General features: G+C 42.8%; 2 protein-coding genes across 4 annotated transcripts in view; one reads left to right on the top strand and one right to left on the bottom strand.

The window, feature by feature from the left end:
* The first annotated feature begins 420 nt into the window (after positions 1-420).
* On the top strand, positions 421-2,104 carry gja10b (gap junction protein alpha 10 b). Its single transcript, XM_061241505.1, has 2 exons — positions 421-1,881; positions 2,066-2,104. Exons 1-2 carry the CDS (start codon positions 421-423, stop codon positions 2,102-2,104), a joined length of 1,500 nt encoding a protein of 499 aa, XP_061097489.1.
* Positions 2,105-3,632: 1,528 nt separating this feature from the next.
* The window catches only part of bach2b (BTB and CNC homology 1, basic leucine zipper transcription factor 2b), an 84,201-nt gene continuing 71,104 nt past the window's right edge, over positions 3,633-16,729 (bottom strand). For all 3 annotated transcript variants that reach the window (XM_061241502.1, XM_061241501.1, XM_061241503.1), the window contains exons 4-5: positions 10,789-10,995; positions 3,633-9,224 (exon numbers count right to left, since the gene is read on the bottom strand). In XM_061241502.1, the coding sequence (XP_061097486.1) occupies positions 8,742-9,224; positions 10,789-10,995 (690 nt within the window). In that variant the 3' untranslated portion in view covers positions 3,633-8,741. The remainder of the gene's footprint in view (positions 9,225-10,788; positions 10,996-16,729) is intronic.

The raw sequence follows: 16,729 nt of genomic DNA, 5'->3' as shown, positions 1-16,729 counted from the left end.
TGATGCTGGGAGATGCAATCCCTTTCAATAAACTGTCAGTTAACTGAACTCTGTTTTTACCTGCTTAGCCTGCATTATCTTGCACAACTTTAAAATGTCTCTTAAGAATCAGTGGTTTGGAAGCATGGAATAATTGTTTGCAAGCTGCTAACTTTTATTAAAAGTAGCCTACCATCTGGAACTGACAAATATCTGGCCTCTTATTAAAGTTAATAACAGAATGGTTCATCACTTTAATTTTTGAACAGACAACTCAGGTTAACAGTCAGAATTAGTACCACATGGTGCAGTAAATGGTTTTGTTTTGAAAGAGATTAAATACACAAGGACACCCCCCTTCAGTAGGCTTTCAGTGGCTGCATATGTTGTTGTATAAAGTGAAATGTTTCTTTTCCAGCGCAAAAACATGTGGCACTGAGGATGGGGGATTGGAAATTGCTTGGGAGTGTCTTAGAAGAAGTCCATATTCACTCCACCATAGTGGGGAAAATCTGGCTCACAATTCTTTTCATATTTCGGATGCTCGTTCTCGGAGTTGCGGCTGAAGACGTCTGGGATGATGAGCAGAGCGAGTTCATCTGCAACACCGATCAGCCCGGATGCCAGAACGTCTGCTACGACAAAGCGTTCCCAATTTCTCTCATACGGTTCTGGGTGCTCCAAGTCATCTTTGTCTCATCTCCATCTCTGGTATACATGGGTCATGCACTATACAAGCTCAGGGCGCTTGAAAAAGAGAGGCATAAGAAAAAAGCTGAATTGAAGACGGAGTTGGAAGAGGTGGAACCTAGTCCAGAGGAACACAAAAGGATCGAGAGGGAGTTGAGAAAACTGGAGGAGCAGAGAAAGGTCAGTAAAGCTCCTCTGCGGGGTTCACTGTTACGTACATACGTTTTCCATATCCTGACAAGATCAGTGGTGGAGGTGGGCTTCATAGTGGGCCAATATGTCTTGTATGGAATTGGACTAGATCCCCTGTACAAATGCAAGAGGGTTCCTTGTCCGAACAGCGTGGATTGCTTCGTTTCCCGCCCAACGGAAAAAACTATTTTCATGGTCTTCATGATAGTCATCGCCTGTGTTTCTCTGTGCCTGAACCTTCTTGAAATGTTCCACTTGGGAGTTAAAAAAATGAAAGAAAATTTATTTGGAAAGAAGGGCGGAGACGATGACAGTGTTTGCAAATCTAAGAAAAACTCAGTGGTTCAGCAAGTATGCGTCCTCACAAACTCATCGCCGCAAAGATTGGTGCAATTAACAATGATGCCAGATGGACAAATGGAGCCTCTTCCGGTTTGCATGGCTTCAGCCGCTTGTCAGCCTAGTCAGGAGGGACCGAGATACAACGGCATCGCCGGGGACCGCGACCAAGTAGACTTGTCGGATCAGCGCCCCAGACTGCTCCACAGGCCCAGTCAAGACGAGATCCAAGCTCTGCGCATGTTGGCTTCCATGGAGCGCCGCAACACTCTGGAGCGTCGCAACACTTTGGACAATCGGGATAACGTATGCAACAGTGATGACTCTAATGGGAGCAACGGACCCAAGAGCTCTGGTCAAGCAAAGCATGCTGGGTTGCAGCTGAGACAATCCTCACTGTCTAGCCACATGGAATTACCAGCAGCCCTGCGCAATGCCTTGCGCAACCAGAGCCGTGCCGTCTGCTTGAATGAGGACCGGAGTGATTCGGGGGACAGCGGTCCCTATCCTACAAGTAGAAAGGCCAGTTTAATGTCCCGTGGCATGTATGAGGGTAAGCTCACGAGTTCGTCCAGTAACGAAGCCTCGGAAAGCGGCTCCGTCTCTGAATCTAAACGGCTGAGCCAAGGAGAGAGTCCACCCGTCACTCCGCCTCCTGCCAGTGGGCGGAGAATGTCAATGGCAAGTATAGCGAGGCTAGCTGCATTTGCTCTAATGGTTATTTTTGTCAATATGTGTATATTTTATTATATGTAGTATTTTCATCAACTTTTCACCCCAAAAATGTTTACTGGGATATATGCTAAGTTATGCCTCTCCTTGTGATATTGTAAATGTTGTTTAACAATAAACATTCTTCTTTCAGAGCATGATCCTCGAGCTATCCTCCATCATGAAGAAATGAAGCATGAAGACTGAAGTCGAAATGTAATTCTTATTAGGCCAATAACATATTCGCTTCTATCGGGCAGTAAAAAAAGATTTACTGCGATAAAATTGTCATTTGTGGCACTAAAGTGTTATTTTTATTATTTGAAAATTTTTATATAGTGCATCTTTAACTGCACATGCAATTGCAAGCTTTTGTTTGGATGTGATTTATGTGATTTGTATTTGTGAGGGGCACTCCCCAAACCAAAATTACATGTTGCTCCAAGAGCAGTAAGAAATATTTGATGTCCATAAGATGAGACAAACATGAGCACCTCGAAAATGTAGGGATGTAAATCTCTCTCTAATAATGAATTGAATGTGGCTTAAAATGTTTGAGCTGAGCATACTATCAGTGAATTATGACTGTAAATGAAATTGTGTCACTCATTGAATCGATAACAATTCTATAACATTTAATATCCCGTCTGCTTTGAAAGAAACATTCATTTTTTAAAGACCCCTTTTGTGAACCTTCTTTGAACAAAAAAAAATGTTTTTGTATTAAATGCACTTGAACTTGCGTTTAATGTGTTTAATGATCGTGTGTCTTTAATGATTAATTTCCATTCTGTAATGTGTGGAGTGAAATAAGCCTCCAAAAAATTTCACAGCCTTGATAAATATGAGCAAAGGAGACTGTAAAAGTAAGAATATGCCTAATGAGCTACATTGCATGCTGACATAAAAATAAAAATAAAAATAAATCTCAGTGAAAAATATTTTGTAACAATTATTCACACCCATAATAATTAGCCTAAAATAAAATCCATCACAATGGGTAACAAATTCAAGACCTTAACAAATCAAGAGATGGTTAGAAACTAAAGCAAAAAAATAAATAAAGATTCCACTTTTCCACAACAATTAAAGCGTTTAAAATGACTGAAATTGTATTTAACATGCCTGATAAATATGCAAGTACATCTTGCCTCATCTGCAGTGAGGCAGATAACTTGGAAGGCAAAGAATTTTGCAGATTTACACTTATTTAAACTTATTTGCTTTGGGACACAGTTTCTACTAGACCTGACTGAACATTTGTGGTTTTAATGAAAGGTGCTGGGCCACAGGCACAAAACAAATGATTGTGAAAGATTTTGTTTGGAGAAATGGTCACATATTCCCATCAAGTTTTTCACCAGTACTATAGAAGACAATGTAGGTCAGTTATCCTTGTGAAGTACTAGAAACGGGGTAGTGAATATTTGTGACAATTGTTTTTGAGAAATAACTGTATAATCAAATGTCATTTTGGATGATTCCATGGAATCATTATTAAAATGTAATATTTTCCACATATTTAAGAATTAAAATATAGCATAGATGTTGTAATATTTATTTCAAGCTGTCTTTTTTCATCTTTTTCAAGGGTGTGAATAATCTTTGAGGACAATGTATATTTTTAGAATAGTTGTGTTTCCGAGTCAGCTTGTTAAGATTGTTAAGAGGTGGACACATGAGCCTAATCACTTTAAACCAGTACCACAGTGACACCAGAATTATACATGATATGTTCTTTATTTCATGAACAGAAATTGTGTCTAGACAAAAAAAATCTGTAATTTGAATAACACTAGCAATTGAAATGAATGAAAATGGGATTCACAATACTGTATTTACAACAGGTGTAAGTAATTAAATTCATTAGGGTCATGTTGCATTCAAAAATGAAAAAGGGTAAAGACTCTTAGTAACAGAATAAGCAAATAACACCTATTTCAATTTGACAATATTAACACAAACAGTTGTCTAGAAAAAAAAAGTGTGAAATAAAACAACCTTGTGACTACGAGCGGAACCGTTACATTAAAAATGATGCACCGAATCTACTAATACAATAATCCATAGAATCCGTGTAAAAAGCATGTAGAAAAAACACCTGATGCAGTTTGCTGATACAGTCATTGACCAGTTGTGAGAGGTATGAAGGATTTCACAGGTAGATAAGTGTGAGAAAAGTCCGTGTTGTTAACCTGGGGATGGGGGCAGAACGCCCTGCATACACTCATTTCACTTGAATGTGAATTATGGCCTCTGAAAGTTCTAAGGCAAAACATTGGAGGTGCACTTGTATCCGTTTTGACTCTGTAAATATCCATTAGCTGAATGGACAGGACAGGAAGAAGCATAGTAATTGATACTAATTTTTCAGTTTAAAAAACACTAGACTGTCCATCCAATTGAGTCTATTCGATTTCTATTTACATGGCAAATTCATAAAAACAAACAATGTGACAACTCATTTTGTAAACATACTTAGTTTTTTTTTTCCACTTTGAATGATCTCAGCTTTGTGTATTCAGTCAGGATACCAGTATAAAGTTGAGCAAACTGAAAAAGTTTCATTCCTCTGTGAACAGAACAATTGGAAAGCCAGTGTTAATGTCCTGGAGAAGCAGCACAAGAAACCAACGATAAAACACACACAACACAATGATCTAAGAGAAAGGACACCTTCCTTTGTACTTAGTCAAAATGTCATTGCAGCCTCTGCAATGTACAAACACGCAATATATCTGAAAATCTGCACAGAATTTAAACTTCAGCCAGTCAACAAATCTGATTACATTGCAGGTTTTGAGTCGATTTGGTTAACTGGAGACTTTGACTAGGTAAATCTATTTCGCTCAATTACTAGAAAGCATTATTCATATAGTTGCTCCAAATTATTATTTAGTAATTATTTACGTAGCCCTTACACAGGCATTCATCTGTGTTGTGCAAATCAAATGATTCAGTCTGTACAGGCAAGGATCAGCTTAGAAGTGAGAAAAAGAAAGTGTTGGAGAAGGGGTATAATTTCATAAATCCGAGAGAATAAAAAACACCAACAACAGCGACCTTGTTTGTTACATTACAAAAACAAGTTAACAGTAGAAAAATCTTTTCCAGAATCAGAATTAGAAAAAAAAAAAATCTTATACCATTGGCACCCTGAGACAATGTGAGAGCATCAGAGAAAATCACTTAGGTAGGAAAATCGAACACATCGATGCACAATTGAAATGACAGTGCAAGGGGTGTAGTTAGCTTCAGGGGGCCAGTAGGGTCTTGGGCACCCAGCAAAAGGTGTCGTTGCCCTCCCCTTAACTACCTGTAACCATGGCAATGCAAAGTGGCTGGCAGAGGGAAGATAACTGAAAGCATATGGAGGACAACCATGGCAGAAAGGCCATGTCTTGGACTGTTTCAAATAGTGAGATCTCTCCCTTTCAAAAAGGGAGTGCTATTCTGGCCCCTCTCTTTATCACAATTCTTCAGTGTATATGAACCTAACTGCCACTTTGTGAAGCAGAGCAAGCAGCTGAAGAAATGATATAACACACTAGCCAGAGAAATGCTATGCACTCACTGCTATCCAAACAACAATAGTCAGAATAACAGTAGTAGCAGAAGTATTATTTTAAAAACATCCGTGGATAGCTGTATCTATAGCATTTGATGAAGACCGTTGAAATCTAATTGCATTATAAAAATCACAGCCAATTTTCAGGCAGACATAGATATCTGTCAACATTTACTGAGTGTGCTTTATCTAAAACGTCACATCTTAACTTAGGCTTTTTCCACATTTATTTTGCACGAAAGGCGAAAGAGACAAAACCTTATCTGTCCTTTAGTCTACCCATAACCTGAAATCTGTTGTTGTATTTGCAGTCACTACTGCGTTATAAGTAAATTGTCTACATAGGAACCTTATATTAAAGTCAGAACAGGAGTCAGGAAGCCACTAATCTCTAGACTGTGGTCAGCTCTGAACTGGGAAGCTTGCTTGTGTGCTCTGCATGGTCTAAGCACATATTGGTTCACAACGAATGTCCACTTCCTGTGTGGACATGCCTTTTCTGAACTGTCCAACAGTTTGGATTCACTCACATACACTCATAGACACATTACACACTCACACACACGCGCGCACACAGAACAGCTGCAATGCCAAACCTTGTGGCTTGATAACTGTTGGAATGAATTTGTTAGTCCAACCAAAACAGATTTTTAACTTATGGGCCTCGATGGGGCTTGTACCAAAGGGTGACAGGTTGAGCTCTCTCGCCTTCAACGCCAGTACAACATTTATTACTATAAACCATATTGTATATCCATACACGCTATAATCACAATTATTTTCTGTTCCCCAATACAGCATACTGTTCTGTACAAAGGACCAATTATGAGTAAAGCTTTGTTTTAACTTTTGTATCTAAATCACTTGTTACAACTGATAATGTATTTGGACACTGATAATTCACCAAACACTTGACATTGTATTAATGTCGGACTTGAACACAGCACCGAATATGTGCTAAGTTAAACAGAAGACCAAATGAATTCACTTTTCACTTGAAATCTTAGTATAGTTTAAAAATGAAAATAAGAAAATGTAGACTAAATTTATTTTTAGCTGAGGACTAAAGCGCTAGAGGCAAACAACAAGACAAAGTAAATAAATTTTACAGGCAACATGCATTCCCATCATATATGTTCTTGACAAAATGTACAATTAGGGCAAATATATGACTATTCCATGTAACTGTTACACCATCCTTTTATAAACAACATCTACTATACTACCACGTGGATATTAAACTGATATCTGACTTAGCTTATTAGATTATTTAACAAATACTAATACAAAGACCAAACATTTCCACATATTGCGGATTAAGGTGGGGCTTAATTTTTATGATTAAAACAGGCTTTATTTTTTAGCCTAATTTTCTTTACAAGGAAAAAAAAGCCAAAAACAAATTTGTTATTTGGAAGTGCACTTTAAGTGCCAAACTAAGTGCTTACAGATTTTTCAGGGTTTCCAAATCTAAAACATACCCTCTCCAAGTGCTAACCTGTATTACGAGTGCCTCTTGTAGAAAAAGAAAGTGCCTGAAATTATACCAGTCAGAGAAGGGGAGTCCAAGGGAAATTATTTTTGACATTACATTTAAACAGAGTAGGCCTAAATTATTGTTCTGAAAGAGCATAAATTGGACTGCTTATTCTTCAGTGTACACATTTGTTCATACTCTTCAACACCAGAATTTAACACTGGAGAAATTCCAAAAAGTGGCAAAGAAAGTCTCAACACATACATCATCTTTAAATACTGATGAGGAAAAAAAAAAGATTTCCTTATAAAAAGTTACTCCGCAATACATAACCGCCATCACAAGCTGTTTTCACATTTAAAATAAACTTCAACAAGAAGCAACAGGTTCAATGCAGTTTGAACCATTGGTTAACAGCACACTTTACAACGTCCTCAATGTTCACATCCCATGTACATGCAAGGGGCTTCGTTCTGTGTAATATGCACGTGTATGCGTGTGGGCGTGTAACAAGCTGATTTCCTGAGATTAAGAATACACAACTTTTATTCTAGACAGGAAACAGCAATATAATATTTTCCCTCTGCAAAAAAAGGCGCTTGACGTAACCCCACGAAAAAGCAACTTTCACTGCTACCTGTACAATTTAGCTGTGATACAAGTCACTATGCTTCATATTATATACAACACACTATCTACTGAACAAGCACTTAAATATTCACCATTAAAATGTCCAGAGACAATGGTATTGCTGATGTGTGGGAGTTGTGTAACCTCTGATCAGATTTGTTTGATTACTTGCTTATTTTCAGCACACTAGAAGGCAAAAGAGGAATGTTTAAATACAAACGTCTGTACAATATGCGTTAAGGGTTCCAGTAGAGAAATGCTAAAAATGAGTGGATACGCAGCAGACATTTTTGCATATGAACACGTACAGTCTAGCTGCTGTATAAAACTTGCTGTACAGATTCTGTCTTTTTTTTATTCTTGTGAACAATATTAAACATTCAGAATATTTCCTGAGTCTGAACTGCCGTGACAAGGGCCACTGAGAGAGAGAACGAGAGAGAGAGAGAGAGAGAGTGAAAGAGAGTGTAACAAAGAGGTAGGGAGAGTGAAAGAAAGAGGGTAAAAGAGAGAGAGGGAGAGAGAGTGATAGCGTGAAAGAGAAAGAGTGAAAAAGAGAGGATAAAAGAGAGAGGGAGAGAGAGTGATAGCGTGAAAGAGAGAGTGTAAAAGAGAAAGAGTGAAAAAGAGAGGGTAAAAGAGAGGGAGAGAGTGAAAGAGACAGAGGGAGATAGAGTGAAAGAGAGAGGGTAAAAAGGAGAGAGAGTGAGAGAGTGAGAGAAAAAACAGGTATTCTATCAAGGTTAGGTCCTTAGAGGTTTAAGATCAAAGATGTGGTCTGCCCGTCCCTGCTGTGAATAATGGACTGTAATACATATGGACAGTGTATCCACTGTGGAGGTTACTGGGAGGCAAAGGGGTAGCACCATGGTGGGTGTCTTTGCTAACATTTCCCACTCTGTCACGGGTTAGAAGAGCATACTCAGAGAACAGTATTGCTGCTGTTAAGACAACTGTAGTGTCGGCCTTTAAAAAAAAAAAAAAGACAACAAAAGAGAAGAACAACACTGGCAGAAGCTGACCAACTCACCAACCCCGAGGTGGAGGTTTGTCTGAAAAATTACAAAACGGAAAAAAAACCCCCGAAACAAAACAAATTAAATAATAAAAAAAACAAACGATAAAAACGAAACACAAAAAGACGCCCGGCCGCCGCTAGGTGCAATCCCTCCTGGGCTGTTCGTCGGTCGTACATTTCTCAGTCATTTCCTGGCAGAAGTCCACAGTCACCGTCTGGTTGCACTGTTCGAAGGAGAGCCCGGCCTCCAGGTAAACCCCCGGGTCCTGCCCCAGCCCCAGCTCCCCCAGGCTGTCCGGCCCGTTCCCCGGGCCCCACTGGGCCGAGCCGGGCTCGCTCTCCGAGCCGCGGGGGGACTTGAGGGACCCGGGCTCCGGGGTGGGCGAGCCGGAGTTGGGGGTGGTGGTGAGGTCGATGCTGGTGGCGGAGGTCGGGGGGCTGGCTGTGGGCTCGCTGGGCCTCAGGACAGGGCAGTAACGGTGGAGGGACTGCACCTGGTCGGGGCTCAGCTGGACATCCCTGCACACCTCCTGGGACAGGCAGGAGAAGTTCTCCAGCAGCTCCCCCATGCAGGCCTTCAGCTGGTTCCGTTCTGTTAGCAGCTTCTCCTTCTCACAGACCTGCGCCGGAACGCCCACACACACACAAAGAAACGGTGGGGTGGGGGTTACATTTCCTGTCAATAACTGCGTTATCATAACCACTGTGAAACTATGTAGCCTCCCTGCTGAAAAGAACAGATCCAGCTAGGTTTTGAAACAGCTGGTAGACTAGTTAGACCAGCTCCATACTCAACATGTTTTGACCATGCTATATTTTGAAACAGCTGGGAGCTGGTATTTCAAGCTGGTCATAACTGGATTTTACACCAGGGCTGGATTCAATCCATGATTGTCGTTAACACTGACTCACAATTAAATGCAAGTGTAAGTGTGAACTAATCCAAGAAAAATTCTAACATTTGCATTTTATTGTCAGATATAAGGGCAGAAATTTATCAAACCCATACCTCTTTCTTGCAAGTGCATTGGTATCTTCAGCAATGCTATAGTACAGCAGTACAACAGACCACTAAGACGCCTACACCAAGAGTCCTCATCAATGCACATTGTTATGGGGAATTAGTACAAGGTTCTGCCCTCAAATAAATAACAACAGGAGAATTATTATCTCCATTTGTGCTCTTAGAAGTCTGGTCCAACCAACATAAGTCTGCTCATTAGACACGTTATCACGTTTAACACCTTTATTTGTGTGGGGCCTTTAAGCAACAAACAGTTTCAAGGCATGCCGATCTAGGGTGGGGGGAAAAAAGGGTGCTGCTATTAGAAGCCATCCACCAGGAGTTTCCAGCGCACGTCACTCTGAGTCAGTCTCCTCTGAGAACCGAGGAGGTGCTAGATTGCATCAAAGATGTCAAGAGAGACGTGAGAAGAGACGCCTGTCAGCGCTCTGCGGCGTGCTGCATCAGCGGTGCTGTGCGCCAAAGGGCCGCGCTGGCGGGAGCGGAAACAGCGTGGGCACCACACCGCAGGGCCACCGCCAATAGAAACCTGGGGGTGCACTGGGAGGAGGAGGGGAGCCTGGCTCTTTCTGATGATGCGTAAAAACAGCACTGCCCCGTTCAACCTGCCTTTACATACTGAGTTTGAACATCGGGGCGCTGTGGAAAGAGGACAAGGTCCCCTTAAAGGTACAATAGGTAATAGCCATTTCTGTGTTATGGATACTGTTAAGAAATTTGCATAAAGCATTCAGACTTTTTTTGCGCAAAGATAATAATAATCTAATTAAATCCAACGGATCCTGACACAAGACCATCCATCTATGAGCAGCTACCAGCTGTTTCAAAACATAGCTTGAGCCAGTCAAACCATGCTGAGTATAGAACTGGTATAACTGGTCAACCAGCTACCAGCTGTTTCAAAATCTAGATTGAGCTGTTTCTTTCAGCAGGGATATATAAGGAGGAAAGAACTGTGTGTCTTCTAATTAAGCTTTCTTTCTTTCTTTCTTCTTATCCTGATTTATTCACATGCTATAGCAGCAGTAATTGTATATGTACACACACACACACACACACACACATGCATGCACGCACAGACACACACACATGCATGTGCATGCAGGTGTACACACGCATGCACACACACACAATATCGTTAGGATGTGTATACAGCATACCAGTTTGTGGATCTCACACTCCAGGTTCAGGATGCAGTCCAGCTTCCTCTTGCGGCAACGTTGGGCAGCGATACGATTCTTGCTTCGGCGCCGGACGTCATGGATGAACTCCAGCTGCTCTGAGGTCAGTTTGTGCATTTTTACCATCATTTGGAAGTCATTCCTTGGAAGATTTGTGATTTGATCGACAGGGAAAGGAAGTTTGACCTGCAAAAAAGAGCTCATTTTAGAAACATTTAACAGCACAGATTAAACAAAAATGACACACTGGAATTCATTACAGGGCTATCACTACACTTGCTAGAGAAATTATCAAATGTGAATCATTAAACACAGTGCAAGAAATTATTCCATTGAAGCAAGTCATTGATAGCAGTACGTATGACCGCCACAAGATGGTACCATTGAGCTGCTGACACCACAAGTTTCAGCCGTGGAAATATTTTATGGAAGCTATGACTCACACTTGAAAGAGGATTCGTTTTTTCTTTTTCTTTTTTTTAACGTGAGCATTTCACAGGCACACCAATCTCAGGTGCAGGGGAGACGGGTGATCCAATAAAAACATCTCAGTATTTCTCCATTAGTCCCCAATGCTTGGAAAGCAGTTGTCACAAAAGATTGAAGATAGATGACATGCAACAACTTGCCACACTGTTTCACATTTATGTCAGACAATTACCAGCAGGCATGAGTATGTAAATCAATACTGTCAACCTGCTTCTGGAGACCACAACCTGTGGGTGTGTGAGAGGTTTGACATCACAAGCTAACCCAAAACGCTGCACACACGCAACACACATACGCACATACGCACGCATAACCGCACGCACACACACAGAGTGAGATAAAGAGAAATGCAGCGGAGAGCCAACCTAGAATGCATATAAAAGATAAACGAAAATAAAGGGTTGAAGCCTGTTTGAAGCCTCTCTTTTATTATTCATGAACACAACGATGGTGAAATCTCATGCATTTTGTCTTTTTTTGTTTTTGTCAAGAGCATCGATGACCTGTTTTCCACCCCCAGGTGCTGGCAAACCTTCTGATACCCACATCACTCGCAGAAACCCCTCCGATCTCCCAATCCACCCGGGAGACGTAGCTTCGGGGGGGAGACAGAAAGGGAAGAACGTCAGAGAAGAGGAGGAACAAAGAGCGGAGGAAGACAACCCGAGAAATGGCAAGATGAGAGGAGCTGCCTCACTCGCTTTCTCGCTCGCTCGGTCGGTAGTCCTCGCCACAGCGGGCGAGGAACAAAGGGCTGGGATACTTTCGCTCTCGCCTCTCTGTACCTGTGAAACCTGGGCCCGGTCACCCCCAGAGACTCCTACGCCCTCAACCCCACCCAACTGCCAGTAGAGCTGTCATCGCCTCGTTAAAACGCGTGAACTGGGCCCAGAGGTGCGGTTGTACCGCTAATACCCCAAAGAGGCCCGTTAACAGATACAACTGAAGGAGGAAGTTCAGCAGCCACAGATGAAGCACTCTTCGGGGTCTTTCCTGAAAGAACGAGCGTTCTTTTCTTCCTGGAGGAACCACAACTGTCACATGGCCACCGTAGCCGAATGCGTATTTATTTATTCATGCAGGGCTATACTGAGACGCGTAGACGCACATATTCTCGGTGTAAAAAGCCATTTGGCTCAGGGGAGAGAAGGTCTGTGCCTATTTATGGCACTAGTGAAAGACGTATGTACTGACATATACTCAATGAGCACTTTATTAGATATTTATTAGACTCATTTTAGAAGACTTATTGGTCTTCTGCTGCTGTAGCCTATCCACTTAACAGTTTGACGCGTTGTGTGTTCAGAGATGCTCTTCTGCATACCACTGTTGTAAAGTGTGGTTATTTGTGTTACTGTCACCTTCCTGTCAGCTTGGGGCAGGCTGGTCCTTCTCCTCTGACCTCTCTCATTTACAACAATGTTTTTGCCCGCAGAACTGATCCTCACTTGATGTTTTGTTTTTCGCACAAAACATCAAGTTCTGCAAACTCTACAGACTGTTGTGATTGAAAATCCCAGGAGATCAGCATTTTCTGAGATACTCAAACCACCCTGTCACCAACAATCATTCCATGGTCAAAGTCACTTAGATCACATTTCTTTCCCATTTTGACATTTGGTCTGAAAAACAGCTGAACCTCTTGACCATGTCTACATGATTTTATGCATGTAGTTGCTGCAAGATGATTGGCTGATGATTTATTTGCATTAACAAGCGGGTGTAGAGGTCTACGTAATAAAGTGATGGTGTATCTTCAACCGGAAGTCAATTTGTTATCCTATACATCAACCCAAAGACCACATGTTGAGTTGAGGCAGGTGGGGAGGGGGTGGGGCAAATTGTCTTTTCTGGGGAATTTTTAATCGCATCAGTTGGTGTACTTGAGTAGAGAGGTCGGAGGGAAAGTCCCTCGTTGGCAATGCGGGATTTGAGGAAGGGAAGGTTTGAGGCCACAGTCGTCCTCCTGGAAGGACAAATTATATTCTGCTGCTACCTCACAGTTCTACTAAGATGCTTGAGAAACAAAGAACTATAAGAATTTGCATCAGTTCAGGAGAGAGAAAATTACTTTACTGTTAAAATAAAAGTTGTGAGTGTGCTTAATTAGCACTTCTTTAATTCTTTAAGTTGATTTTTAAAGCTGGTGTTCATGCAGTTTTCACAACAATGGCGTGATGGAGGCTTACAACTGAAATTTGTTGGGTTTAAAGATTCCTTTTCTTTCCAAGAGCAGTCAGAATGCTTACATCGTAATACACGGTCCAGTTTGCCTGGTTTCTTATGATTAGCACTGCACTCCCTATTGCGAAACACAAAGGGAGACTCTCTGACATGAGGCTTCGACAGAGGCTTGAAGCTACCCGCTAGGAGAACCATGAATAAGTCATGGATACCACTTTAATGGCCAGGCTCTGTCCAACGGGTCCAAAGAACCAGGTTTTGTGAGGTAGCTCCTGGGCCCCTATACCCAACACACAGCCCCAGGCAGGCAGCGGAAGGATCTGGAAGGACCACACAAGCGAACCGCATTAGCATCCTATACAGGAACAAAAGATCAATCCTTTGTTATGCCTTTAATGAGAGCCTGGACCACTCGCTCTTCCTCTCTCTCTCTCTCCCTCCCTCAGCAGGGGGAGGCGAAGACGACCGCGAACACACCCGCATTTCACCGCGTTAAGTCAGGTTCGCGCAACCCAGTGTGTGTTTTTTTTCTCTCCCGTTTTCTTCCCCGCGAGCACGGCTGTCAGGAGTGATGCAGGAGACTGCCATCTTTCTGCTGTGACCTTGTGAGCTTCTTTTCCTGCACGGGAGAAGGCTCTATATTTAGCCGCTCTACCAGGAGAACCAGTCTAGTAACAAGGCTAGCATGACAGAGTGTGCTTCAGCGCCGCTCATAAATCCACACCCTCCTGTTCTGGTTTCTCACTCTTTTTTTTTTTTCCCGCCCTCCCTCTCCCTCTCCCTCTCCCTCTCCCTTTCGGTCATTATTCTACAAATGGGTCCGGAGTGAAAAGTAGGGCTCATCTGTTTCGCAGGGCTGCCTGGAGTCTGAGGCCAGGCAGCTGGGAGGGCAAAGGTAGGCTGGTTTGGGCCGGGACTGGGGATGCTAACAGATGGTAGTGGGAGCTGCAGGGAGTGAGTAAGTACACACACCTGTCTGTACTTACTGCTGCGGCTGGGTAGGAACTCGGGGGCGCCACACTTTAGAGATGCAGAGTAGCACATTCACAGCTTGCAGCAAAGCTACAGACCGTTTGGTGTGTGTACAACACAGGCGTGTGCACACGTCATGCACATACACACAAACACAAACATGTGTATTCACGTTATGCACGAACACACACACAGACACATGTATACACAGACAGTTATTCACATAATGCACACACACACACTCAAGCACACGCACATACCTTGTTGTCAGGTGCATACTCCCAAGGTCCTGCCTTTCAGCGAAATAACCTTGGGAGTGTGTTCCCATTGATAACAATATCTAAGACCACCCATAATGTTTTACCATGTACAACTGTTACAGTTACTGTTAATACAACTGTTAATGCTAGTACTACTACAGCCACAATGTGTACTGCTATTTTTCCATTACGTCTGCACAGCCCGCTGTCCGACTACCGTCACATAAACAAGCACTGTTTCTACTGCAGCTGTTACCCCTATTATTACATCTGCCTCAACAACTATTACTTTGTTAAAGCTACAACTATTGCAACAACTCTATAATAAGCTCCTAAACTCCTTTTAGTTCTGAGACCGTAAGCTGTGAGCTTAGGAACAAACCCACTAGAAAGGAACCGTAATTCACAACATAAGTGCAAGTGGATGCAGAACAGATGGAACTCTGATGCAACCGAGTGTCACGTGCAATATTTAAACAGAGATAACGTTCTTATGGCATTAGCAATTGTTTTCCCCACAACGGAAAAATAATATCCACAGATGAATGAGTACGTAACGTTGTTGGTGGCTGTTGGTGAGGTAGGCGGGACTTATCATTTGGCCGCTCGATGTGACCATGTGGTAGGGTCCCAGTAGGGCAGAGTGACGACTGGATCCCGCTGTTGGGTCAGCGAGCTGTCTCTCAGCATTCCTAGTCATGGTCAGCTATGGCCCAACAGACAGCAGCCACTCATTTCAAAGTTGGCCAACATCAATAACAAATACGGGAATGTTCTTCCCCTACCAAGTCTCCCGGGATGATTTGGACGGCGGTGCAAAGTGCAGTTTGGCACACGCATGTGCTGTGGGGGCGGGGGCAAGCCTGGCCCGACACGCCAGGCCTTTTAGGCATTCTCGTTCTCCCCGTCACAAACAAAGAGGAACTCTCAGCTGAGATGCGATTTCCGCACTGCAAGGCCCTGCGTTTGGAGGCCACCGAGAATATGAATGCCTGACATGAGTACATGCGGTTTCTACCATTCACCAACAGCACTCTTGCCAAATAATATTCAGACCACAAATGTATCATATCGAGAATGGGACACAAGTCACTGTGACGGTAGTGGAGGAACGGAACTGCGTTTTTTTTTCCCCTTTTCTTTTTGGGGCACTCTGACTTCCTGTGTGAGTAACACATTCACGAACAGGTTAATTTTTGAAGATTAACGTGCTGGCCAGGGTAACTGCTAAGCTAATTCAGTGCATAAAACTTTTGTTTAGTGGCACCGAGCACAAACAGTCGCCGCTCTGTAACCTTGGTCTGGGAGTGGCTGAAAGACCCGGTGTGACTTTGAGTACCTTGAATGACTATTGCCTCAGTGAGATTAGCTTGCTGTTTAACAACTTCCTTCCTCGCCCGAATTCATTGTTTCCAGTTTCTCGGTCGCTGCTATTTTTAACAGTGTGCACTCTGAGCCGGTCTGACGTTTGCTCTGCGAACACACAGACGCCCAGTAAACACAGCTCCTGGCCCCTGTTTATTTACACAGTCAGCTGACTCTGGGGGGGGGGAGGTCGGGGGGAGACGAGGTCCCTGGAAGTATGAGGTGGCACTTCGTACTGTAGATACTGTAGGTATTTAACCGGGAGGACTGTGGCCTCCGCGCCTTGTTAATTATGTAAACGCTTGACTTCCACTCCTGCGAGAGGTCTCGCTTTTAAACCCAGCGCCAGGCAGTCAAAGATATATGCATACGTTACACGCGGGAGCCGAACGAGGAACGAGGAGACGGGTTCATTCATAATACATCTTATCGCCGCTGCCGGGATGTGATAAAACAGAGAGAGAGAGGCTGGGAGATAGTGCTACGCAAAGGTCAACAGAGATTTAGCTGGCGATAACGATTACAATGGTCTCAGCTCAGCAAGCCAGTCAGTTAAAGTTTATTCACCCAGAACAAAAATGAAAGAGACCAATGGACAAAAGGAGCCTTTTGGTGGCCTTCCTGCTCTTCAGACTCGTATTTGAAATGAG

This window comes from Conger conger, chromosome 5, assembly GCF_963514075.1.
Source record: "Conger conger chromosome 5, fConCon1.1, whole genome shotgun sequence".
Lineage (NCBI taxonomy): Eukaryota > Metazoa > Chordata > Actinopteri > Anguilliformes > Congridae > Conger > Conger conger.
Note: the sequence above shows the minus strand (reverse complement) of the source record. Positions and strands in the feature narration are given on the sequence as shown.